The following is a 27748-nucleotide window of genomic DNA, read 5'->3' on the forward strand; positions in this document are numbered from 1 at the left end:
TCTTCATTCATTCGTCCTTCCTCACTGGATTGTTGCTCTGTTCCTATCGCCAGGTATGGATGCTTGGGGAGAATATGATTCACAATGATCTCTCATTTTGTCAAAATCCAATTTTCTTTTATTTCTTCAACATTTTTTAATTGTTTCAGGGGTATTATTAACTTTGTCTTGTGGTTGTGTCAGGGCATCCATACTGTGCTAGGAACAGGCAGCGTACAACTATACAGTGTAGCTGTGGAGACAGAGACTGGCACAGTACCTTTGCTTCTCGGATGTACTGTCCGCCATGACGGTTGACAGCCTCGATCTGGTGGCGACGTTCTCCGAGGGAGTTGTAAATAGACTGAAATACACCAGTGTCAGGCATGTAGAAGGTATAAGTAAGTGGATGTCATGAGTGAGTTACTTGTGACCCTGCTTTCAATCGTGTTTTAGCTACATCACAGCATGTCAGCTTTATGTGGCAGGAAAACCCGAAATGATGCAGGGCTTAGATGTGTACCACTTTTGAAAAATTGAAAGGTGCTGATAAATCTGGAAACAATGACAGCTAATCAGGGATTTGAACCCAATATTTCTGTTTCTAGAATCTTTATACAGTCAAGTCCCATTAATCCGACTTGATTGGTTGCATATGATCATGTCAGATTAACGAGTATGTCGGATAAACGAAATTAAGTAGTATCAACGTTCGTGATCAAACATTGGACATTACACGATAAATAACCATACAAACACAAAAGTCTCGGAAAGCGAAAATGTCAGATTAACGGGTCTAAAGAGCACTGATTTAATCAGTTCCTATCTTTAGTGTCGAATTGTCAATTGTTGAAATAACGAGCATCGGATGAGCGAGACTTGACTGTACGTCAATTCATAGACTTGGCAAGTTCTGGACTCACCATGTTGGGCTCCAGCTGTTGTTTGACATGGTCGACGTTGTCTGACAGGAGGGGCTGGGACTCTATCCTGGCCTGCATCTGGCCGACCCACTGCTGCTCCCCGGTCAGCCCGTTGTGGTACAGGGAGGCCAGGTCAGACGACGTGTCCATGCTCCGCAGTCTGCAACATGCAGCATCATGGCGGATCACTTCCCAACTTGGTTTTTTCTTCCGTATGTTACGTTTGCATATACAGAAAACTACGGTTATACGAACTCAAAGGGACCACTCATTTTAATCTATTGTAAATGTTGTTCGTTATAAGCATATAATCAGCATATATACAGCAAATGGACGGGACCCAAAAACAGTTTCTTTTATCCTTCAGTTTGTTATAAGGGTATTTGTTATAAAAGTAGTTTACGATCTATATTACTATAGTTCAGAAGTAGTAGAAGTAGTTCATAGTTTATTTCATGCCGCACTCACAATATTCCAGCTATATGACGGCAGCCTATAAATAATCAAATCTGGATGAGACAATCCAGTGATAAATATTGTGAATAGCACTCCATTCCGTCAGGTCAACACAAGTAAACGAGCCTAACCACCGGATCCATTTGGTCACCTCTTACGACCAGCTTAGGTTGCAAACATATCCAAACCAGAATGCAGACAGGGGCCATGACATATATGTCCTGTGTCAGGATTTGCAGTCTGGACCATGAATAACTAGAGGCTAAGATGGTCTGATGAAAAGTCAAACTGCCCATAGATATAACACAAAAACTAAGTTAACTTTTTCCTTCCCTTGACATCATAAACTACAGGCCCGCTTACAGCCTCTCACCTCTCCACCACCTGTATACAGACATTGTCCCAGCGCCCGGTGACCTCGTCAACGTCCTTCTCCAGCGACTCCACGTCGTGGTGCTGCATGACACCGGGGCGGCTGTGCTCTGTCAGTGCCCGCAACTTCAGCACCTCCCGCTTCAGGGAGTCAACGTGGGGCTGCTTGGTCTGGATGGAGGACTGGAGGTCCTGGGGGTGGAAATGTGGAAATGTGGAAGTGGAAATGAGGAAGTGGGAATGTGGAAGTCGAAATAGTGTTACAACTCCAGAGATGGTAGACAGCAGTGTTCGAAACAAAACATAAATGTCAATGGGTCCTTCAATGTGATAACCTAATATTAAAAGTTGATTATTTAAGGCGTCCCAATATAAAAAACACACTAGTAAATCTTTTTTTTTTTTCGTTGTTCAAGTTAGAAACCAAATTTTGTTTACAATAATTTTGGTGAAATCATGTTGTTCTTAAGTATTGTAGCTTTCATTGCCAGGTTAGCGTGTTCAATATGTGGATTTTTTTTATATAAAGATTTTATTATTTATTTACAATTGAAATCAAAACAAAACATGCTGCAGACTTTATGATTATGTGGGTGGTGCCTGAGAGCCAAGACTATTATTATTTTTTTTAGTTTCAACATACCACCAGCTCCTCTTTTGTATTGCGAAGACCCTGTGTGTCAGAGGTCATGTTGTCATGTGAGGCCAGCGTAATCTCGTAGTCCGACACTAGCTGCTTCACTTCATCCAGACTCGAAACTACAAGCATGGCGCTCTTCATTCTGGAGGAAGACAAATGAACATGAAATGAAAATGGTGACTGCAGTGCCGTAGCCAGCCGGTGGGTCAGGGTGGGCAGTTGCCCCCCTGATTTTTTTAAAGAAAACGGTTTTATTTGAATCATGAAAATACAAGTTGGGTACAAGTGATACTTGTACAAATATTTGCACCCCCTGTCAAAAAAAGTTAACATGAGATAGTGGGATTCAGACTCTTTAAACTGTAACGTTTGAGCTAATAAAACACATTTCATTATTATAATGAGTTTTGATTTCTTCTTAACGCTAGCAGCATGATACAGTTCACATTAACAGTAATTTGTTACTTTGAGTTAATCATATCTCAAAAGAACGTAATATTTGTCACAACCTTGAATTGTCTCTCACCTATCTACATATATCTGTGAAATTGCTTTAAGCTGGTCACATTTCTGGACCACGAGATTGAGGCGGGATTCAATCTGGGATGTTTTTGGCGTGATGTTCTGGTACGTCTTCTGCAGACGATCCACATCCTGTTCACTGCTCAGTAGGTCTCGGTCAAATTCCTGCACCACAAATAACAAATGTTGGTGTATGGCACAAAGACACTATCCACCAGCTCCCTGTGTGGCCTCCAATCATGAGCTATGTCTTTTGAATGTTTGACATTTTTATGTCGGTAAAAAGCCATTGCTTACTGAGACAATATGAGTTAACTCCCCTTGTTCATTTACTTTTCAGACTCCACACAGTTTCTGATTTCGACAAATATCAAATATTTTCAGGCAAGAAACATATTCACACTAGTAGGAGTAAAATTATTACAATAAACCACAAATTAACATTGGGAAATATTATTATGCAACAGATTCTTATGGTCGAGTTACGCGAGAAAGACAGCGGTCATATAAATCAAAATGACTAACATCAACATAGACTATCTTTCTCATCTATTTATAAACAACACCAGTGTTGCTTACCTGATGTGAGGTGAGAGATCTGTGAACAGCCTCAGTGTTGTTGTGGATAGGCTTGTTGAGGAGGGTGGACAGCTGCTGGTCACACTGACCCAGGTTCCGGTTTACCTGCTCCAGCTGCTGCAGGAAGCTCTGGGACGCCGACTGACTCAACTTGGACTCTGTCAAACAGAACAGAACAGAGGATGAAGCATCAATGTATCACACTACAGACCTATTGCTGAGTGACGCAGAACAGAGGATGAAGCATCAATGTATCACACTACAGACCTATTGCTGAGTGACGCAGAACAGAGGATGAAGCATCAATGTATCACACTACAGGCCTATTGCTGAGTGACATAGAACAGAGGATGAAGCATCAATGTATCACACTACAGGCCTATTGCTGAGTGACGCAGAACAGAGGATGAAGCATCACGTCTCGCGCTACAGACGTATTGCTGAGTGATGCGTAAGGAGGAATCTAAAATGGCAGAACAAACCATCAGTCATTCCGCTGATATAACCCCCTTTGTTTGCTTGTTGTTTAACGTCACACTCAGCAATATTCCAGCTATATGACGGTTGCCTGTAAACAATCAAGTCTGGACCAGACAATCTGTGCATTGATACTGTGAGCAACAATCCATGCCATAGGGATACATGACACATTATCAAGCAAGACACCGAGTTTGACCGAGTCTGATCCCTTTGGTCGCCTCTTAGGGTTGTTTGGGGCCTATTCTAACCCGAAAGGTTGGTCAATGAAAGAACTCGACCATCTGTCAACTTACCGTCTGCTGCTGCCTGAGACGAGAGGTTTAGGAAGATCTGGTTACACTCCTGCAGATCTTGTCGGAGTTTGGCCATCTGGGGGTCAGATTCTCCAGACTCGGCCAGGAGTTTCTCCGCGTCCTGTCGCAGTGCCTGCCATATGGCCACACGTTGGGAGGGGTCAAGGGCACGGAACTGGAACGACATCAGTGATTGGTATTTGCATGTACACTCTCGTTAAAATGAACACTACTTTCTCAACACACCAGCTCTTACGAAAGATGTAACTTTATTGTCAACCTGATTAACAACATAATCCTTATTGATATTGTGTTACAGCGAAACTCCTCTTGAACTTTGTATAACTGGATACATATCTGATGTTCCCCAAGAAATAGCGCTTGATCAACAATAATCAAACCTCGATGCTTGGAGATAGATGATGCTGTCTTGGAATCCAATACATAAAATCCTAATTTTTCCATTTCTTCCTAAGTAAATCTTTCAACCCATTATGGTTGAATACTACTACTGCTCTAAATATGGTCTGTAGATAAATGTAGATATAGCTTGTAGTTTCAGTCAGATTTGTTAGTTCTTTCAAAAATGACATCTTGTGTTAAAGGTTGGTTGGTTGGTTGGTTTGTTGTTAAATGCTGCACTCAGCAATATTCCAGCTATATGACGGCGGTCTGTAAATAATCGAGTCTGGACCAGACAATCCAGTGATTAATATCGTGAGCATCGATCCACACAATTGGGATCGATGACATTCGTCAACCAAGTCAGCGAGCCTGACCACCCGATCCCGTTAGTCGCCTTTTAGGACAAGCATAGTCGCCTTTTACGGCAAGCATGGGTTGCTGAAGATCTATTCTACCCCGGATCTTCATGGGTCTTGTGTTAAAGGCATTGTTGTAACGTGTTTGTTTGTTTTATTTGCTTGTTGTTTAACATTACAGCTACATGATGGCGGTCTGTAAATAATAAAGTCTGGACCAGACAAACCAGTGATAGGTATTTGATCAATGTTACATGTTGATTGGTACAATGACATGCAATTAACCAAGTCAACAAGTCTGATCATCCGATCCATTCAGTCGCCTCATGGGACAAGCAGAGGCTGCTGAGGATCAGCTCTAACTGGGAATCCCTATGGTGGAGCTTCAGTATGTGCACTAGGTTACCTGTTTGAGGTCCCATCCCTTGACAATCTCTATCGTGGCAAGCACCATCCCCTTCCTCATGTTCCGCTGCTGGGTACGGCACAGGGACAACAACTTCTCCAGCTGCGACTTTAACCTGACAACATTGACAGATGACTTCATGGTGCGCATTGGAAGTGACGGTAACTGTGTTACCTACAATAATGTTGGAAGGTTCCAACAAATGGAAAATTGGCTTAGCTTTGGGGAATACCCCTTACAGGTAATTCCTAGTCTATTTTTAGTAACTTACGTAAATACCATAATTATCAGTCAATATTTGTTTCTTATGAATGACATGTGACCACTTCTCAGCCAATGAATATGATGGAAATCTTTGCATTACATTATACCACAAACTAATGTCATAATATCAATAAATTGTCTTCAGTGTTCTAGTGGGAACATTTTTAAGTCTGTGACTTTGGCCACTATTCAGAAGACCAATTTTGGTATAGAAAAATCAGTCAAGAAAGAACAGCTGATGCTAATCTATATATGAGTGTGCATACTAAGACTAACATTGACTGAAGATAATGCCAAATTGCAGGTTTGGGCCAGTAGACTCTGTCTGTTGTTTCACAGACTGCTGCACTGTCTACACTTTCTTTCTTAAAGCACTCAATATCCCCAGACCTGTTAGGGAGCACTCTGTGTCAAAATAAGTTACTTAATATATTCAAAAGATTTAAGTTTCCAAGTTTGGATGACCAGCTTAAGTTTTTCACCTGACCAAGTTCCAAGATGGCTGGTGCACACAGTTCAGTCACATGACCTACCTGTTTGCATAGTCCACGGCTTCCTGGTTGGGGGGTGGGATAATGAAGCAGACAGATGGCACCGTCGATTCCATACCCACAGCCGTCCGCACCTGGCGCAGGGGAGAACATAGATCATAACCTCAATGTACACGTCACATAAAAATATTATCAACATTTGCCTTCCCATTTAAATTTTCTGTGAAGAAATTGATACTGAAATTGTTATTAATACTTTGAAAAACAAAATGTTGCCTGGTGATTAAGATTCTTTAACGTACCTTCCATTTCAGAGGATCTGAATTGCTCAACAAAACACACTCTTCTCCCCTCTGGAAACTCAGCTGCAGTAGAAGAGTCACATAAACTTAAATACCTCACACAAATGACCACGTCAATGTTTGTAAAGGCAAATATAACAGAACAGAAGGAGATCGTATGTCAAATTGGAAGGATGAAAATTCAAGTACTCATCACCAACAAAACCACATACTTTTATCATATTAAACTATGTTTCTAGAGCAAGAGAAATCTGAAAAAAATATGGTTTATGTGAATACCAAAAGGATTTTGCCAGGTGTGCATAATTTCAAATATGTGGATTTTATCGAACGTGATAAAACATGTCAGCTTACCTCCTCCTGGTGGTATGTGCAAATTGATCGGATACGGACTGGATTGAACACTGGGCGGTTCCGTTGCAGAAGGGGGACAACCTCGTGACTGCGTACCACCAGAGACGAGATATGGCGCTCGTAGTCATGGAGACGGTCCTGCATTTCCTGCAAGGATGAGCAGGTGGTTAAATCATATATCTACACATCTTGTTTCAGACTACAAGTCACCTAACAATTTCCTCCATATCACAGTGCCATGTAGACCAACTTGTGTTCTGACAATTGTTCATCTTTGTTGATTAAAATGAATCTAATCTACCATAAACTGTAAATTGTACGCCCACATCATGGCATGCCTTTTAATAACAATAAATGCTGAACCTGTAACTATGAATATTCTATGAGAATGAAAATATAGTGCAAAATATGGTATTTTATTCCATGTCATATTTCATATTTTGCCTTCACCTTTTAGTTCTTGGCAAGGGCAGATAACTTTACCTTCATGATGCATTTTCAATGACAAGTAACCCTAAAATCTTATTCTATTTACAAGAACGTCACATGATGTCACATGATTCGTGCACCTACCTCCAGTTCTCGGAGTAGATGTTCTGCCTCTTCTCCAGGGAGCATGTTTCGTGCGTATCGTTTCTGGAGATGTTCCGTCTGTCGCATCATCCACTGTTCACACTCCTGCCCCTCCTCGAAAAACTGGGGGATAAAATAGCAGGGTTTACACATGAGGTAATTCATTATTTCATCATAATTATCAGTGCATAAAATTCCCGGAAATTGCAGTCGGACAACTGGACAGGCAACATTGCAAAGTTACCAGTCAGATAAAATGTTGCTAGTCCAAAATTTTCTTGACTAACGAAAAAATGTAACAAAAGGGTAAACATAAGAATAGTACTGTCTAATGTTAGTTCTCAGAAAGTTACAATAAACTGGTGGATTGTCAACTTAGTAACTTCAATTCCTGACCTTCGGGGTGCAGCTTTTCAAAACTGACCCTCTGTCAGCAAAATTGACTGTCTCGGACTGTCGGTAGGTGTGTATTTTAAACGCTGTATTCATATTCCGAAGGTTCACATAAATAAGTCAATGGATATATGAACATGGAATTTCACCAAGTAATTTGTCATAAGAAAAGAGCATGGTGCAGTTATAAGACCTTGCTGAGCTAATAAACTGAATGGTATTCTTTCCTGAAACACTATCATATCTCATGGCCATGGTCAACACCGAGGAAGGTCTGATAGAAATAACAACAATTTCATTCTTCTCTTATCATCTTTGGAAAATGTATCCTCTATGAGAGATTTCTTACAAAAATGCTGAACATCATTGGCATTGGCCCTGTGACCCTGACACAAGGACCTTAATTACAATGAGTCTCCATCTTGTGTAGTAACAAAGGCTACAGAACATTATTAAACACCTAAATGGGACTATGCTCCATGTCCAACCTGTCAAGCAAATCCTAAATTTGACTTCAAGGACATGAATCAAGTTTTGACTGCTAATTATCCCGAGTCTAGTCTCCCTTTAGGTTTTGTTGCTCCAACTGAAACAACTGATCCAAAAATATTGCATAAATATACAGAGACACACTGAGAGGGAGGAAACATGAGATGTAGGTGGGTGTACCTGTTGGTGGGCGGTGGCGTGCTTGAGGTGCTGCTCCAGGCACGCCGTCAACTCCAACAGCCAGGACCACTGAGACTGTAACGTGGCCATGTATGCCTGCAACATTGACACATAACACACGGTCACCTGGCTCTCAATAGGAATACAAGGAATACAATTGAAATACAAGGTCAATATATGACGGCGGTCTGTAAATAATCGAGTCTGGACCAGACAATCTAGTGATTGACATCATGAGCATTGATCCACCAAATTGGGATACGATGACATGCATCAACCAAGTCAGCAGGCCTGACCACCCGATCCCGTTAGTCGCCTCTTACGACAAGCAGAGTCATCTGTTACAGCAAGCATGGGTTGCTGAAGACCTATTCTACCCCGGATCTTCACGGGTCGGCTGTAAGAGATAACTCCATGGATCAGATAGTATTAAATGCTCATCATTTGGTTGATTGTACCCCAACGACATAGGTCATTGCTCATACATAATATCAATTACCTGACTATTTATGGGTAGACGTCATATACAGTAAACTACGATTATAACGAACCCTAAGGGTTCACTCATTTTAGCTCGTTACAACCGTAGTTAGTTTAAGCATATATACAGCATATAAACAGGGACAAAACAATAAATTTGTTGTATCTGTCAGTTTATTATAAGCGTGTAAATTAAAATCGTAGTTTACTGTAGTAGGAACATTGCTGAGTGCAGTGTAAAGCAATTGTTACCTCAACAGTCTTAGCTGCTGGATGTCTGTCTAGAATCATAGCACCACCTCGTTCCTGTACAGCGTTGAACTGGGACTCGCGGGACTCTAGCTGTCGGACCAGGCCCTGCAACAACAAACAAATGACAGGTTATGAATACAACATGGCTCTCATGGTTCACAATTAACGCATTGCAGAGTAGACTTAATCATGCCCCCAGCAAGAAGGTAAGAATTAGTCACACACACATGTAATTAATTTTTTTAATTTGCAATTTTCTTCTCACATGGCATGTTACATTTAGGAAGATGTTCATATTTTTACACCATATTGAACATATTTCAAATATAAATAGTTGTAGAAATATTTTTTTTAAATTATTTTTTTAATCTCTCACATTACTAATTGCTCAAACTTTAGTTTGGATCCAAATATGATGAGCAATTGTGCTATACACAAAATATATAAAAAAGTTGATCTGACAACTATCTATCACTTCGGTAATTGGTTTGAAGTTGTTGGATAAAAAGGCAGCGTGTGTATCATTTCTGACTTTGTGATTGGTCTATCATGTAGTTTGATGGACAGCAGTGGTTATAAGTTAATTCTACTCTAATACGATGCAAATTGAAGACATCTTAAACACTGATAACACACAAGTGCTGACTAACCACAGATAATGTTCAAGGTATGAACCCAAGATTAGCAGGGACACAACTCTGTAGAATATAGGCCATCTAGTCACCTTCAAATGAGGAGCACAAATGCTGAACCTACCCTGTGTTGTTCATCGACTTCCCCGACGTTGATGTTGCGACTGCCCCAGTCTCGGGTCGTCTCCTCGCCCTCCTTGTGTCCGAGCCACACCAGCTCTGCTGTGGCCACCTGGATAAAGTCATGTAGTGACTCCAGGCACTTCTGACGGCGTACGGACGTGTTCTAGAGATACAAACCAAATACTGATACATGTTCTGTGAAGTAAAGTTAATATTATGATCCTCTGAAAACAGATTAGGGTCTTTCAGTAAGTGATTGAAAATACAAAATATTTTTGTAGAAAGTGAAATAAGTGAAATTGAGATATTTTATCATTTGGGATTTAAAAGTTATTAAATGAGTATGGTTTTAGCAACATTCTAGCAATATCAGGGCAGGGGACACACGAAATGGGCTTCACCCATTGTACCCATGAGGGGAATTGAACCCGGGTCTTCGGCGTGACAAGTAAAGGCTTTAACCACTAAGCTACTAAACCGCCCCTATAAGAAAAAGGAATATCAATGTTCTTAATTAGGGGGTTCCAGGGACTCGAAGTTTTCTTCTATTATATGTTAATCTAGGGACTTCCCCAAATTGTACAAGAACTCCATTAATATTGAGTATATGGCACCCACCGTTAACAGGGAATAAGCCACTTCTGCTTTGGAAAGAGTCTGGGTGTAAAGCTTTTGTTCTTCTCCTGAAAGACTTCTCTGAAAACAAAATTGGCTGGCATCAGTATTATTCTAAAAACATCCTCATGAAACACTAACAAGCCACATGCTCAGCTATAGATGGAACAATTAATATTCATTTAAAAAACATTTTACCAGAACAAACTACATGTGTCTTAAGGAAATAATGAAGTTGCAACATCATGTTAAAATGTTTGAGATTCATAGAGAAAATATGAAGAATTTTGAAAAAAGAAAATATTACTTAAGCATCTGGTATACGTGTTACACTTTAATTATAAACTTTCATGGTGATTCCAGGCAGAACAGATCCTCATACTCATTGCATGACGAAATTCAGTTTGCCCCGTACTCCATGCCTATTGCAGGATGAAATGCTGTTGGGATGGAGACAATGTGTGACCTGGCCATTGTGTGTCATTAATACCTGACTGCATGGCTTGTTGCTCATGCTATCAACCACCACCAAACTGAGAACACCTACCCGGTCTGCTATACACTTGTCGACCTGAGCCCGGAAGCCAAGGATCTCCTGGTGGACCCGTTGGTGGGCCTGGAGCAGGGCCTGGATACGGGACAGCTCATTGTCGTACTCGGCTGACTCGAGGGATTGCTGAAACACAGATAAATATATAGTTGTAAATAATGACTTGTAATACTCCACACCAAGGAGGAGAAAGCTAACACGAAAGTACAGAAAGTAACATGACATTACTACCTCCATTACTACCTCCAATGGATCAGGCAGCATATGAATATCATTTTTATCTCCCTAGGTATCATACCAAGTATGCCTAGATATCACCTGATGGAATCTGTATCAGCCACTTCTCAATATATCGCATCAGAGTGATTGAGGGAGTATGTTGAGGGAATCAAAGCCGGGTCTTTGGCATGACAATACTCAATGACTCAATACACATGCAGGTAATAACGGGGACCTTCCTGACAGCAAGACCTGTGGTGATTCCGGGGAAGAACATAGGTTCCCAAGGTTGTTAGAGGTGAATATATGGATCGGGAGGGCAGGCTCTATGACATGGTTCATTGCATGTCATCGTTCATGATATCAATCACTGGATTGTCCTGGTCCCAACTCGATTAATTACACACTGACATGAGAAAGATGTGATATTGCTGAGTGCAGCATTAAACAACAAACACATTCATGACCGCAAAAATACTCCTGTGTTCAATAAAATCTCTGAAATTAGATGCATAAACTGCGTCCCTCCCACTCAGTGACCTTAATCTTGACCTTGAGTACACACCTGCTTCTCCTCGATCCAGTCAAGACAGTCCTGTAAGTGTTTGAAGGCGGGGTTAGTGTCCACCATCCGAACCTCTGTGATGACCTCCTTCCTCTTGGTGATGGTGCGGCCCTCCTCCACGTAGGACCTTGACAGCAACCGCTGCACCACGTTGCTGTACAGCTGTGTGCGTAGCTGCGACACACGCGTCTGAAGGTCCGATACCCTGCAGAGACAAACAGAGGTCATACTTAACATGTTATAGACATGAGAAGCTAAAACACTTTTTCTCAAGCACTAACTGTGAGACATAAGTGGACAACCATGTTTTAGCCCATGCGTGTCCAATGTACAAGTAACAGTCAATGTGGGTATAAAATGGTTCAAACAAAATGTATCTGAGTGAGTGAGTGAGTGAGTATGGTTTTACGCAGCTTTTAGCAATGTTCCAGCAATATCACGGCAGGGGACACCAGAAATGGGCTTCACACATTGTACCCATGTCGGGAATCGAACCGGGTCTTCGGCGTGACAAGCGAACGCTTTAACCACTAGGCTACCTTACCGCCCCAGATGTATCTGAACTGCACTCATGAAAGTTGAAAATGCAACATTTTACTAATACTTTTATTTCTTACTTTTTTGCATGACCCGTCAATTATGATGCTGAGAATATACATATATATCCGTTTCATGATTATCCATGTATCAGCTCATACACTCATACATTCCATCTGTCAGATCCTCACCTCCTGTAGATTTGATCTGCCTGAGGATATCGTCCATCTTGTAAACTGTGAATGTCTCGGAACAGGTTACGAATGTTGTCCTCTATGGTCTTGATTGACCGGTCAATTGCATCACAGTTACGCTTGGCCTCGAAGGGGTGAATCACATCCACCCTCCTCTCTTCCTCCGCCACCTTCCTCTCCAGATCCACCAGAGTGTCCTCATTTAGCTTCGACTCTCGGTGCACCTTCTCCGCTACTCGCTGCAGTCTCTCCAACCTGTAGGAATCATCGTTAGTTATCACAGCTGCCATTATCATCATTATGATCATTTATCATAAATGGGCTTCACACATTGTACCCATGTCGGTATTCGAACCCGGGTCTTCGGCGTGATGAGCGAAGGCTTTAACCACTAGGCTACCCGACTGCCCATTTAACATATACTTCAGTGTTCAAGAATGAGGTTTCTCAAGTTGAGAAAAGTGATTTTTTCATTGCAGTGAACATTACACTTGATATTTCACTGCATTGAACACTTTAACGGAACTATTATCATACAAGAGTTACCTCCTGCAAATTGTCTCCCTTTATCGTAAGTGTCTGGCCCTGACATAAGCTTTTGACTTCCTTTTTACGGAAGTTCCACATTGACAAGGCAAAATATTGACAGAGGGTCATTTATGGAGTTAATATGGCTTCTTGCCATTGGTTATTCTCTTGAAAATGTTTTGTTATTAACTGTAAATTTCTCATTAAACTCGTCAATTGAGATGATTCATTCCGCAAAGCACCAATCTTGTTAATTGACCAGCCTGTACTTTTATCGCTTCCAACAGCGGTCTCATGGCTTTCAAGAATATGTTTTTGTTGAAGTTGATTTTTTAAATAATCATATCCAAATGTATGATAAAGAAGTTTAGTGACTTCAAGTATTTTTCGTTACTATTGTTTATATATTTTAAGAATTTGCAAACACGGAACTACGTTTTAATTCGCAATTACTAGGGGTGATGAAACCGTTCAAGGTTTTACATTTGAAATTAAATAATTTAATTTTCAGGTAGACAACTACAGAGAAAGTACATAATAAATAAGATAGTTCATATGTCTCGTGAAATATTTCTATGCCACTCATAAAAATATCTCATTTCTCACCGTCACTCAATGAGAGAAATCTTCATCACATCACACCAAGGAATCATTAGAATTATCATCATTGCTATTGTCATCACCATTGTCATAATAATCGTCATGTATCATCCCCACACAGCCCCCCGGATATAGAACCCCTGTGTCTATAGCTCACCTGAGTATCTCTGCTTGGAGGGCCATGTCTCTCTCCTGCTGGGCAGAGACGAATCTGCTCCACAATCGGTTGATATTGTCCGGACTAAACTCCTCCTCTATCCCGGGATGGGCGGAGTCTGTGGAGAGTTGCTGCCACACAAGGAAAGAATTGTATTCATCATCCATTAATATTGTAAAGATATTTTTCATATTCAGATAAGACACCTTGTAATGTCACACCACTGAAAGGTTTATCTATAATTTCAACCTAAAAAGTCACATTCAAACAAGTAATAACAAAGTGTTTCCTCTAAAAATCACCCACATTTTTCTAAAGGTGATTTCATACCACAGGAAGGTCTATCCATGATTTTGCTCTGACAAGGGTCAAAGATACGATGTATCAGTATTCACCTGTATTTCCTCCCACAGTTTGAGCAGCTTCTTCCTTTGTTCCATTCTTTCTGGGAAATCTTCCAGACGGAATCTATTGAAGTCAGCCAGCAAATTCTGCATAAAATACAAATACAGTCAAATATGTTTATAACGAACATGCTAATAAAAAAAGCGACGTATATTACGAACTTAATTTTTGGTCTCGGCCATTTGCTGTACATATGTTGTATATATGTTTATAACAAACTACAGTTATAACAAACTAAAATTAGTGGTCCATTTGAGTTCTTTATACCCGTAGCTGACTGTACATATAAAAACAGCGTTCATGTCTGTACTAAAAACACTGAGCGAATCAATGTCATGTTCAACACAGTGAGTGTTTTGTTTTTGTTTGTTTGTTGTTTAACGCCGCACTCAGCAATATTCCAGCTACATGACAGCGGTCTGTCAATAATCATGTCTGGACCAGTTAATTCAGTGATTGACATCACAAGCATCAATATAAGCAAATGGGATACAATGATACGCATCAATCAAGTCAACGAACCTGACCACCTGATCAAATTAGTCGCCTCTTACGACAAGTATGGGTTGCTGAGGACTAATTCGAGTGAGTGAGTGAGTGAGTGATTGAGTGAGTGAGCGAGCGAGTGAGGTATGGTTTAACACCGCTCAACAACATCCACAAAATGGGCACCATACCCCATGTTGGGAATTGAACCCGGGATTAAGCATGATGAGCAAACACCTTAACCACTAGGCTTCCCTAGCACCATGTTTAACACAGTAAATCCCACGTTTGCCAGTAATTTCTCATACAACACCTTGTAAAAGAACATACTATATAATCATCTTGCCAGTCCATGATGGAGATGTAATAATGTTACCGCTCTGTGAGTTCACCTTGTGCATGGAGCCTAGTGCACTATAAGTACACACACATTGTTGGATGTACATAAGACGAGCACATACCTTGAGCTCCATCAGGTTGCCCGGGAAGGAGCGGTCGAGCATCATGTTAGTGGTGGGAGTCAGCCAGGAGAGCAGGGCGGTGGCGAGGTCGCGGTACTCCTCCACCTTCAGCTGACGCTCCTGCACAGCAACAGCAACAACACACAGCACCATTAACGCACTGCCTCATCAACACACAACAGCATCAAAACACAATTAAAAGGGGACTACGCTGAAGAGATTTAAAAAAAAATAATTAATGACCTTTCTTGCTTTCAAAGGCTAAAAAATGTCTCTGTTTTTACATTGCAATAGCTTATAAACATCACAAAAGTAATGTTAATCAAATAACTTTTTTCCTCGTCTGAGCCACAGAAGAGTATCCAATACGTATTTGTATGGGGTGAGAAGGTTCTAAAGACAAAATTATCAATTTGTTGTTGCTCTACATTTTCTTATTGATGGATTGTTAAAAAAACTTAATTCATTTCTTTTTTAATATTTATATCTGAATATACCATAAATAATAAAAATAGATGAAAATAATAAAATGTTTAAAAACAGAACGTTTCTCTAAAAACTAATTTTTAAGCTACAAGGACTAGATGCTTTCCCAACTGTAATGGGTACACAGGGGAAGTACATACATTGTCTCTGAGTGACTGCTCGACAGTGGGGACTTGTGGGAAGACATCGTAGAGGGAGGAGACGTAGGTCAACACAGACTTGTCATCGGGGTCGGGTACGTCCAAATCTGAGGATACAAACATCACGTAAGTACACATCATATACCCCACATCGTGGTGTCTGCTATGTACACTGAAATCTTTCACATGACATCTTTCACATGACATCTTTTACATGACATCTTTCACATGACATCTTTTACATGACATCTTTCACATGACATCTTTTACATGACATCTTTTACATGACATCTTTCACATGACATCTTTCACATGAGATCTTTCACATGAGATCTTTCAGATGACATCTTTTATTAAACAATTTCTATGCTTAAATCAAAAAGAATTCAAATCTAATGTCTATTTCCCAGAGCTAGACAGACTCGTTTAATTTTTGTCATCTAGTCTTGGATAAAGGCCAGGATTAAATCAAAAGCAGATATTCCAGCCTAGGGCCGTTTCACAAAGTCATCATACCGTTACAACTGTCGTAAGCCTATGTTAAACTATGGGAGTTACGACAGTCGTAATGTTACGATTGCTTTGTGAAACGGGGCCCTGGTGCAGGACTAATTACAATGAGGTATGACTTGATGACCTGGTTGCTTGTGTGTGATCATGTTTGGCGGGCTGAAAACTGCTGTTATTCTTGACAATATTTGATATATTTTTAGGTGGAAAATAGAGCATATTGACTATGATTAACATTTAACTGATTTCCTACACTGCTAATAACAGTAAAACAACATTATGTAACTAATGCGATATTGTTAGAACAAGGTTGCTATGGTACTGAGATGGGAATCTCTGACAAGGACATATGTGGGCGTTCTACCAACACACAAAGTGTTCTACATCTGGGCACACACATCGGGGACACATCCACTTTCTGTACATTTGCCTGCACTTAACTGGCTGTGTGTGTAGCCTGCTGTGGTCTGTGTTATTTACCTATGAAACAGAAACTTGGCTTTGGAGACCTTATTGCTGAAAACAGGGTGTGCCGTTTGGCTTATACCTACAATGTCCAATCTGGTGCAGGCAAACGTGAGTGAGTGAGTGAGTGAGTGAGTGAGTGAGTGAGTGAGTGAGTGAGTGAGTGAGTGGGTTTCACACAGCTTTTATAAATTCTCTGCAATATCACAGCGGGGGACACCCAAAATGAGTTTCACACATTGTACCCATGTGGGGCATCAAATCTGGGCATTCAGGGTGATGAGGCTACTACAGCGCCTGAGTGAGAGTCAGGTTTTATGCCACTTTTAGTAGTATTATAGGCTTTACACTTTGTACCCATGGGGAATAAAACCTTGGCCTTCGGCAGATGAGTAGGCACTTTAACAAGCTAAAAACACCCAATGCACAAAATAACAATAAATTTCTTTTTAATTTTGGTCTAAGTTTAAAATATTCCACTCTGATGATTTTCAAGTCTGGAACGTTAGCATTCTTTATCATTACATAATGCTTTACTAAACGTAATATTGAATTAATCATATTTTTTCTCATTTAATATGACTTAATCAGTCTTTTTTTAAATCATGAAAAGGATAAATATAATTATCCTGACAGATGTCAGGTAAACTTCGTCTTCCAAACAGGCATGATCTTACTGATGCTGTAACACGCGGGAATGCTGATAAACATCGTGATACATTAACCTGACAAATAAACATCTCGGCTGAAATGAAAAACTAACTCATCCAATTACATCAATTTCCGTGCATCAATTACTCGCAAGGATTACTACAGACACACATATTCCTCTTACATTCCAAAAAAATATTCACCTGCCAATTACACTGACTGGCATGATCTGCACAGCATGGCAAGGCCTATACTGCTGCGTTACAGCATGACAGCATGAAACAGGATCAGCCATGGAGCAACTGTACCATTTATTGAACCTCAACTTAAGTATAGGTTTAATAATTATGCCGGATCATTGGAGTGAGTGAGTGAGTGAGATCACTGTCAGCAGTATTCCAGAAAGATCATGTAAAAGGACCTGCTATTCTGTACTAGAATCCTGATTGCAAGACAAGCATGAGGTGCTGGGAACATATTCTGTCCTAGAATCCTGATGGAAAGACAAGCATGAGGTACTGGGAACCAATTCTGTCCTAGAATCCCGATGGAAAGACAAGCATGAGGTGCTGGGAACATATTCTGTCCTAGAATCCTGATGGAAAGACAAGCATGAGGTACTGGGAACCAATTCTGTCCTAGAATCCCGATGGAAAGACAAGCATGAGGTGCTGGGAACCTATTCTGTCTTAGAATCCCAATTGAAAGACAAGCATCAGATAATGGGAACCTATTCTGTTCTAGAATCCCGATGGAAAGACAAGCATGAGGTGCTGGGAACCTATTCTGTCTTAGAATCCCAATGGCAAGACAAGCATCAGATAATGGGAACCTATTCTGTTCTAGAATCCCAATGGAAAGACAAGCATGAGGTGCTGGGAACCTATTCCATCCTAGAATCCTGATGGAAAGACAAGCAGGAGGTGTTGGGAACCTATTCCGTTCTAGAATCCTGATGGAAAGACAAGCATTAGGTGCTGGGAACCTATTCCGTCCTTGAATCCCAATGGAAAGACAAGCAGGAGGTGTTGGGAACCTATTCCGTTCTAGAATCCTGATGGAAAGACAAGCATTAGGTGCTGGGAACCTATTCCGTCCTTGAATCCCAATGGAAAGACAAGCAGGAGGTGTTGGGAACCTATTCCGTTCTAGAATCCTGATGGAAAGACAAGCATTAGGTGCTGGGAACCTATTCCGTCCTTGAATCCCAATGGAAAGACAAGCATTAGGTGCTGGGAACCTATTCCGTCCTTGAATCCCAATGGAAAGACAAGCAGGAGGTGTTGGGAACCTATTCCGTTCTAGAATCCTGATGGAAAGACAAGCATTAGGTGCTGGGAACCTATTCCGTCCTTGAATCCCAATGGAAAGAAAAGCAGGAGGTGTTGGGAACCTATTCCGTTCTAGAATCCTGATGGAAAGACAAGCATTAGGTGCTGGGAACCTATTCCGTCCTTGAATCCCAATGGAAAGACAAGCATGAGGTGCTGGGAACCTATTCTGTCTTAGAATCCCAATTGAAAGACAAGCATCAGATAATGGGAACCTATTCTGTTCTAGAATCCCGATGGAAAGACAAGCATGAGGTGCTGGGAACCTATTCTGTCTTAGAATCCCAATGGCAAGACAAGCATCAGATAATGGGAACCTATTCTGTTCTAGAATCCCAATGGAAAGACAAGCATGAGGTGCTGGGAACCTATTCCATCCTAGAATCCTGATGGAAAGACAAGCATTAGGTGCTGGGAACCTATTCCGTCCTTGAATCCCAATGGAAAGACAAGCAGGAGGTGTTGGGAACCTATTCCGTTCTAGAATCCTGATGGAAAGACAAGCATCAAATACTTGGAACCTATTCTGTCCTAGAATCCCGATGGAAGGCAAGCATCGAATACTAAGAACCTATTCTGTCCTTGAATCCCGATGGCAAGACAAGCATGAGGTGCTTGGAACCTATTCCGTCCTAGAATCCCGATGGAAAGACTAGCATCAGATACTGGGAACCTATTCCATCCTAGAATCCCGATGGAAAGACAAGCATGAGGTGCCGGGAACCTATTCCGTCCTAGGCACCCGATGGAAAGACAAGCATGAAAAACTGGAGACCTTTTCTGTCTTGGAATCCGAAAGTGGTTGCATCAGACAACAAACTTTACATAAGTTTTGAATAACCTTGACATTTCACAAAAGTAGTACCAGCAACTGTCAAAAACGTCAAAACATTTCACAACACCCATAATGTAGCTGAAATGTGGAGAATCACTCACAGTGTCAGACAGCCTACAGCCTCGCCTGAACATTTGGCACTATTTCCGTAACAAACAAGCTATGACTTTACCTGACATTATCAAATGTCATAAATACAGGGGGATGCTCATAATAGTATTACTGTCTGAAAACAAACAGATTCAGGAGATTTAGTATCGTAATTGCGTTTGCCCTTGCATCCATTTCAAAGTCAAAGCAAACAGGTTGTTATCTCTTTCGGAATTTACCAACTTCAGAAATAATCAAGGAGATGACATCTGATGCAGTAGTCATCAGTCGTGAGCCATATCAATGCGATAAGTATTATCTCCAGTATTATATTCAGTATTTTGTCTTGTCTCGTATTTAATATGACCAGTTTCAAGTCACTGGGAGAACAAGTTCTCGGGTTATTGCTTGTTTGATGGTTTTAAGTGGGTGAAAGACTTTAGTAGCGTGAGTGAGTGAGTTGGGTTTAACGCCGCTTTTAACAGTATTCCAGTTATATCACAGCATGTCAGCTTAATGTGGGTGGAAAGCCCTAAGCGATGCAGGTCTCAGACGTTTACCACTTCGGTGAAACCCACAAGCACGGGTATGGTGCTGACAAACCTAGAAACATAATTGGGGCGGACCGGGATTCGAACCCACAATCATAGGTTTCTGGCGTGCCCAAGGGACGCAACTCTGCACTGCATATCGCGGCGCCTTAGACGACTAGGCCCCCCGTGCCCCCACTTTAGTGGAACAGATCTTAGATGTTTACTACACAGGTTAAAACAATGCCAACAGAACGATACTGACATCAGGCGGTGCCAAAAGCCTGTGAGTACACTGACCCCCCAACTTATTCTTGTGTATATTTCTCAGCAGAGTTTACCCTAGACTAGTCCACACTGAGGATGGGAAATTCTGAAACTGTGGACTTAGCTTCATTTAAGGCTACAGCGTTACAGTAAGGGCTGGGCGGAAGGGAAAATAATATGGTTCAGGGACTGTAGACAGACTAATTTAATCCCTTACATATGAGCTGTCACAAGCGAAGATTAACAGACTTGAAAGAAATTGTGCCAGATACTGCTTCATGTCAGTGCCTTAAAGGGGGACTAAGCTTGGTTAATTGGCAGTCACAGCAAATTTAATTTACAACTCTAAAACAACAGTTCCCAGTTCCATTTTTATAATGTACACCAAATTAGGAGTTAATGATAACCCTAAGAACAAAGAGACAATGTCTAACTTTCACAAACGAAAGTAATTACATTGATCATGGAGCATTGTCTCCCTTCAAGATGGAAACTGCTGGCTCTTGGGACAGCCTCAACTACAGTCTCAACTACACCGTTCAACTACACCGTTCAGAATCAGCTGTTCAACAAGCAGTTTTCGAAGAGAGCTTTCAGTGCAGATCGAATCACCTGGCAGCTGTGATTGGATGATTTTGTATAAGATTATGGTTTTGAAAAGTACATCCATCAAGTAATTAAAACTGATGATTTTTATCTATATTTTGTGCTATCTTTTTCAACATTATAACTTATGCTTGGGGTGGTGTGTTTAATGTCCTGTACTCAGAAACAGGGCTGGCTAAGCTAGTCAAATTTGTTGTTTTCATTTCTGTTCTAAGGCCAGACTGTGCTCACATGTACAGGTAAAAGCTGTTGAATGCTTAGTTATTTTTCAAAAAAAAATATAATGTTATTACAGAAGTCTAACGGAAAACATTTGTTCGTGTGTAACCAATAAGCTGAATATCTTCACAAATAAGGGACACAACTCTGCTTGTATCAAACTTTAAGGTTACATTCAGACAGGAAACAATCTTCTCATAATAATCACAGGGAAAAACACTCAATCCTCAATCATCTTCACCTCAACAAGATATTCTGTAAACATATATCTAGCCACTTAGTTCAAAGGTGCAACTGTGTATTACATTATTCCTATTAAGGGCCAAACATTAACTACGATCAGCCCTGATGATGTGCATTGTATCGACCGTGCCAAGATACTCAAGACTTGTTTCAAGTCAGGTGTCTTAAGTATTCAGGTTATAAAAACTGTCTAATCTACAGGCTGAAGATCTGTGTGATAAACGTATCAGGTTAACTCTACTTGAGCCCACTTCCAAACCTACTTATATCTGTCCTAGACTACACATTTACATAGGAAGGTATACACACTGAAGGGAGAGTAGGGGTTACAAAGTTACTCCGTTGGAACTTGCGTGGGAAACTTTACCAGATAAATATATTCATTTTAATAGGTGGTGAGGTGTAATGGGGTTTAATGTTGTGTCCAAGATCATTGCACTTATATATCGACATGCATGTGTGTGTGCCAATTTTATAGTGCTAGCCCACTGAAGTAACGTGGCGCAGTTTAAAATGAATATTCCTGTCAGACACAGTATACTGACTGAGCCGACCAGTCCTTGTTTTAGCCCCTTTATCTTTATGCCTAACGCCAGACAGGGTAACAACAAGTACCATCTTTTAATGGGTATGACCCGCTCTGCTAATCATAGAGCCAAGATTTTGTGTGTGTGTGTGTGTGTGTGTGTGTGTGTGTGTGTGTGTGAGTGTGTGAGAGAGAGAGAGAGAGAGAGAGAGAGAGAGAGAGAGAGAGAGAGAGAGAGAGAGAGAGAGAGAGATTGAAAATAATCGAAATCTGGACCAGACAATCGCATGACTGATATTATGAGCAGCGCTCCACACTGTCAGGGTACAAGGACATGTTATCAACAGTCACAGAGTCTGACCACCTGATCCATTAAGTAGCCTCTTCAGACCAACATAGGTTGCTGGGGACACACATTCTAAGGTTTTAAGACCTGACTAACATCCTTGAAATCTCAAAATAAAAGCATTCACTGCAGTGAGTGAGTTGAGTGAGTGAGTGAGTGAGTGAGTGAGTGAGTGAGTGAGTGAGTGAGTGAGTGAGTGAGTGGTATAACTTCTTTGGACCTGGCAGTTCTAATAATGTCTGATAATTTGATACGATGAGTTGTTTCCCTTTGTCCTCACCTTCAGGGTCAAGAAGTCTGGTAACTCCATATTCCCTCTCATATAATCGGAAAGCTGTCTCTAGGTTCTGTTTGTTGCTGCAATGTCTGGCTTTCCGGAAGTCCACCAAATCCGGTCTGGAAACAGAATTGTACATGGATCTTATTGTCAAACCTTATATGCACAGCATACTGACAAAGGTTATCAAATTCAGAGTTTTTATCACAACTTGTTCTACAGATCCTAGAAGAAAGTGTTTTTTTCTGAAGTGTAAAAACAAAATAACAAACAAATCTGTAAAATAAAAAATAAAACTGATAATGTTCCTTATCTTGAAAAATCAAAATTTCAGAAAATGGATCACTGCTGTTGAAAAGTTGTCTGTCTAGACTTAATTTTAAACACTGTATTACATCATGTGATAAGTATAAGATAAGCACAAGATAAACACAATGGCCGTCTTTGTTTGTTTATATTTCATCATGAGCTATCCAATCCTGCTCAAGCACTTGCTTATCAAATGAAAACAAACCTCAGAGTATGTTTATTCATTACATTTTCTATCAGATTTGAAATGTCTCCTGAACCTAAACAGTCACAGATTTTCTATAAACATTACAAGAAGATATATCAATAAACATTCCCAGAATCCCCCAAACATGCAAAAGGAACAAAAAAATCAAATTCCTTCCTAGAATTTACACAGCAATAAAGATAACTATCTACTTGAAATAATCATTAAACATCAACTCGCCACCAAAACTGACAATATAACATAGGAAAATGATTAGCGGAATTAGCAGAAATGGTTCGCAAATCAGTAATTTCAAGTAAACAATTTATACAACTGTTCATCACAATTTAAGATGAGCAGAAAGGAGACATAGCATCAGCTGAAAATCTTCGTTAGAAAAAAGAAAGAAGTGTTTTTATCTGGTTGGCTATGAGCCGAGTTGGGAGACTACGCATAGATGTAAATCTAGGCAGACACCTATACCAGGGAGATGTGATGGGAATGACTGTGATATGCAGCAAGGAAAATACTATCAGATACTGGCATTCTGTACGCGATGGTGGCCACTGGATCATCTGTTATACTAAAAAGCTGGGTATTCTTGACACTTAGGTTAGTAGGGCGTTTGGTTATGGAAAATCGGTGGTTTGTACTACAGGTACTGGGCAAGTTCTTGGGACCACTGAAAACATATTGAGTTATCGGTTGCGTGAAAAAGCCAAGTTTAATATTAGACAATACCGTCAACCGATCAGAATTTATTAAGACCATAAACTCTGTCCAAAATTAGCCATGAAAGTCAAGGTGTCCTTGTCATAACACGAATGTAAAAAGTTAAAGATTTAGAGGGTCCTATAAATGCCAGCTCTTACGGCAAGTAAAGGGTGCTGGTGTCTTATTCTGACTCAGAATTACCAATGGAGTGGCAAACTGGTGGTTGATAGCATGACCAACTGATCCTCATCTTAGTCAGCGGGGGCGGTGGGGTAGCCTAGGGGTTAAAGCATTCGCTCGTCATGCCGAAGACCCGGGTTCGATTCCCAACATGGGTACAATGTGTGAAGCCCCTTGATGTTGCTGGAATATTGCTCAAACCATACTCACTCACTCACTCTTAGTCAGCGGTTACAAACTGGGGTTCTGGTGTCATACTCAGAAACACCAAGGGGAGAGGCAATGGTGGTTGACAGCATGAGCAACAACCATACTATAAAGGTATAATGATCCTCATCTCTGTCAGCTGTAAAGCTGGGGGTTCTGTTGCCCTGTTCTGACCCAGAATTTCATAGGTGAGTGAATGGAACGGAAGTATTGTGCCAAAAATCCCCACAGGGCCATGATGGATTCCACATCAACTGTAAATGCCAATCTCTTTCACTGGTCAAGTTCAGCGCATCTCCTGAAATGACCCTCCTCAACCACAGATCATCCAACTAGAGCAACAAATGAGCATGGGGATGGGTGGCAAGAACTCAAAGCTTTAATCAGTTAATGCTCAATGACAGGAACAATTTGTCACATGCTTGAAGATTGTGAGGTGAAATGGGGTTTAACGTCATGAGTGAGTGAGTGAGTGGTGCGTTATTGTAGTTATATCATGTTGGTCTGCAAACAGTCGATAGGCTCAGGAAAACACAACTTAATGATTAGTCCACCCTTCTGACAGGGCATTGGGGTCCTGAATTGTGGATCTAATCAGCCTCTAATGGGGCATTCAAAGTACAATGACAAGACTTAGTATGTCCCTGATATAGACAACTATTTTCACATTAAAATTTGGTTCTGTTAACTATTTAATCATGAGAGCACAAATCAACCAATGAAAAGGCATTTCTCACCTGTGTCTGTGTGCAATGGCAAGGAATGCTTTTCCGTCTCTCCAACTTCTCGAAAAGTCTCTGATCTGGACGCCAGGGTATCCTTCCACATGTCTGCGACTCCATAGCAACAAGGCGTCACGTGCTGTGATGTCTTCACTCTGCCCTGGCACCACAACTTCGGAAATCTGAAAAAAGTCATTGTCATTGAAGCATATTTTTTTTAATCAACGTTTCACCAACGTTTTCTTAGCTATTGAAAAAAACTGCATCCAACATTTGCAGAAAACACAGCAGGCAGTCATCTGAAATAAAACTTCTTGAACTAAATTAGCAGTGCTGGAGGCTGTGTACTGACATACCACTCAGCTTCAAAACGACAAGGGACACAGGTAAATTGTCATGTATTTTGTCAAAAAGTGTTAAATATTGTTTGTTACATGTGATGATACCAAGTTGTGTCACATGGAATCATGCAGTACTCTTGAGTGAGTGAGTGAGTGAGTGAGTGAGTGAGTGAGTGAGTGAGTGAGTGAGAGAGATTTCAGTCATATTCAGCTTAATGTCGGAAGAAATCCGAAAGTGATGCCAGATCTTGGACAATTAATACTTTGAACCAATCAGCATGGGTAGAGTGCAAACATACAAGCTTCCTAATCAGCAAGAATCTGGCATTTGATTGGTCAACTCTGAATGTAACTCTGCACAACAAAATCCGGCACTCACACAAACAGACACCCATGCCCACCCAGTACCAAGTGAATGAGTGAGCAGCTGTTTTGGAACACTAGGCTATAAAACTATCGTCACACTGAGATTCAAACCCACATCTTGGTGGGACCAGATCACACTTTAACCACTTAACCGCCTACCCTACCTTCCAACATCCAGAAAGGGATATGACAAATCTGATGATATAGGGCAGCACTTGATCTTCCAGTATTATCTTCCTTTAAACATATTTTATTGGAAGAATTTGAGTCAGTAATCTGCTTCTACACAATGCAAATAACTGCATAGGATAATGAATATAGAATCCCAATAAACAGGTCTTAATGTATTTATAAAAACATGAAGCAAGAGAACCAGCTGGCACTCATTATCATCTACCTCAGCAAACTGGACAAACAAGGTATTCAGAATATGTAGATAGGTTAATATGATACCAGATAATTCTAGAGAGGCCATATTAAACTAAAAGTCACAACTGAAACAGGTCCTAAATTCCATGGAATCAATTTGATCTGCACGAGGCAGGAATGATAGTTGTAATGTGATTATGATTGCAGAACCTGCCAGTCAACCTTCCCAAACATGTCGCTGGCAAAACAGGAACTGATATTGACACTAGAGCTGACATTTTAAAAAGAGACGTGTCAGTAGCATTTGACCCATTTGTAATATTAGCTACAACATTCCACCTCCGTGTAGTGCCAACAGCTTCTTGGGGCCACTTCGTACTGATTGATAAACAAATATCTTTGAAATAATGGCTCCATTTGAAAATACAAGAAAACTTCATGTAACCAGCAGCTTATTATCTGATCAGCATTGACATCAGTGAGTGAGTGAGTGAGTGAGTGAGTGAGTGAGTGAGTGAGTGAGTGAGTGAGTGAGTTTGATTTTACGCCGCTTTTAGCAACATTCCAGCAATATCACGGCGGGGGACACTAGAAATGGGCTTCACCCATGTCAGGATTCGAACCCGGGTCTTCGGCGTTACGAGCAAACGCTTTAACCACTAGGCTACCCGACCGCCCCCAGTGTAATTGGACCTATTTATGCTGTACCATCACTCAAATCATTCAATTTTTGTGTTTTGTTTTGTTTTGTTTAAGTGTTGTTTAATGCCACACTCAGCAATTTTCCAGATATATGACGGCAGTCTGTAAATAATCGAGTCTGGACAGACAGTTCAGTGATTGACATCCTGAGCATTGGGATGGGATACGATGACATGCATCAACGAGCCTGACTACCCGATCCCGTCAGTCGCCTCTTACGAAAGGCAGAGTCGAATTTATCGTCAAACATGGGTTGCTGAAGACCTATTCTAACTCGGATCTTCACGGGTCCAATTATTGTGTGGCATAAACAACATAAATGCCACAGTTACTTTAGTCTGGCTATGGCTTTTTCACGGAAATCAATATTATGATAAAATTAACATCACAAACACAATAAAATGCATGATGTTAACCTACAGCTGATAACATCATCATAAACAGAAACAATTTCCCAATGAGTGACTGAACAAATACTAAAAATCATAAAAAAAACCCATTTTTTTCATGTTGAGCAATGATCATGAACATAAAACAATAAAAACATCATTCTGGCGAATTTACAACAACCTGGCAAATACAAACACAGATTTGTCAATATCATTTGACAGGTCTGTCATGTTAGCTAAACAAACATACCAGTAGGCTTATCGTCGTTCACTTATCAGCTGCATGTTGTTTAAATGTGTATTGTTTCTAGCACTTTATTTTGATCCTTCCAAATTTAAAAAGAAACATTATGCTGTCTTTAAAGGTTACAGCGATCATCTGACCCACTTCAAATATTGACAAAGCAGAAAATGACATCTTGTGTTAAAGGCATTGCTGTTATGTGTTTGTTTGCTTTTTTTTTTGCTTTTTTTTTTGT

The 27748-nt window shown here is 40.6% G+C and overlaps 1 protein-coding gene across 19 annotated transcripts in view; it reads right to left on the bottom strand.

Moving 5' to 3' along the window:
• LOC139480555 (microtubule-actin cross-linking factor 1-like) overlaps positions 1-27748 on the bottom strand; it is a 275708-nt gene that overhangs the window by 83899 nt on the left and 164061 nt on the right. For all 19 annotated transcript variants that reach the window (XM_071263682.1, XM_071263686.1, XM_071263685.1 and 16 more), the window contains 25 exons: positions 25118-25284; positions 22787-22902; positions 15888-15994; positions 15262-15381; positions 14305-14400; positions 13910-14040; positions 12622-12879; positions 11894-12098; positions 11107-11235; positions 10563-10640; positions 9946-10107; positions 9190-9294; positions 8458-8553; positions 7396-7518; positions 6823-6969; positions 6469-6531; positions 6209-6300; positions 5412-5526; positions 4245-4419; positions 3472-3629; positions 2897-3057; positions 2374-2512; positions 1732-1922; positions 903-1062; positions 260-343 (listed from right to left, as the gene is read on the bottom strand). In XM_071263682.1, the coding sequence (XP_071119783.1) occupies positions 260-343; positions 903-1062; positions 1732-1922; positions 2374-2512; positions 2897-3057; positions 3472-3629; positions 4245-4419; positions 5412-5526; positions 6209-6300; positions 6469-6531; positions 6823-6969; positions 7396-7518; positions 8458-8553; positions 9190-9294; positions 9946-10107; positions 10563-10640; positions 11107-11235; positions 11894-12098; positions 12622-12879; positions 13910-14040; positions 14305-14400; positions 15262-15381; positions 15888-15994; positions 22787-22902; positions 25118-25284 (3378 nt within the window). The remainder of the gene's footprint in view (positions 1-259; positions 344-902; positions 1063-1731; positions 1923-2373; positions 2513-2896; positions 3058-3471; positions 3630-4244; positions 4420-5411; positions 5527-6208; positions 6301-6468; positions 6532-6822; positions 6970-7395; positions 7519-8457; positions 8554-9189; positions 9295-9945; positions 10108-10562; positions 10641-11106; positions 11236-11893; positions 12099-12621; positions 12880-13909; positions 14041-14304; positions 14401-15261; positions 15382-15887; positions 15995-22786; positions 22903-25117; positions 25285-27748) is intronic.

This window comes from Haliotis cracherodii, unplaced genomic scaffold (genome assembly GCF_022045235.1).
Source record: "Haliotis cracherodii isolate W230 unplaced genomic scaffold, xgHalCrac1.p SCAF_4, whole genome shotgun sequence".
NCBI classification, from domain to species: Eukaryota; Metazoa; Mollusca; class Gastropoda; order Lepetellida; family Haliotidae; genus Haliotis; species Haliotis cracherodii.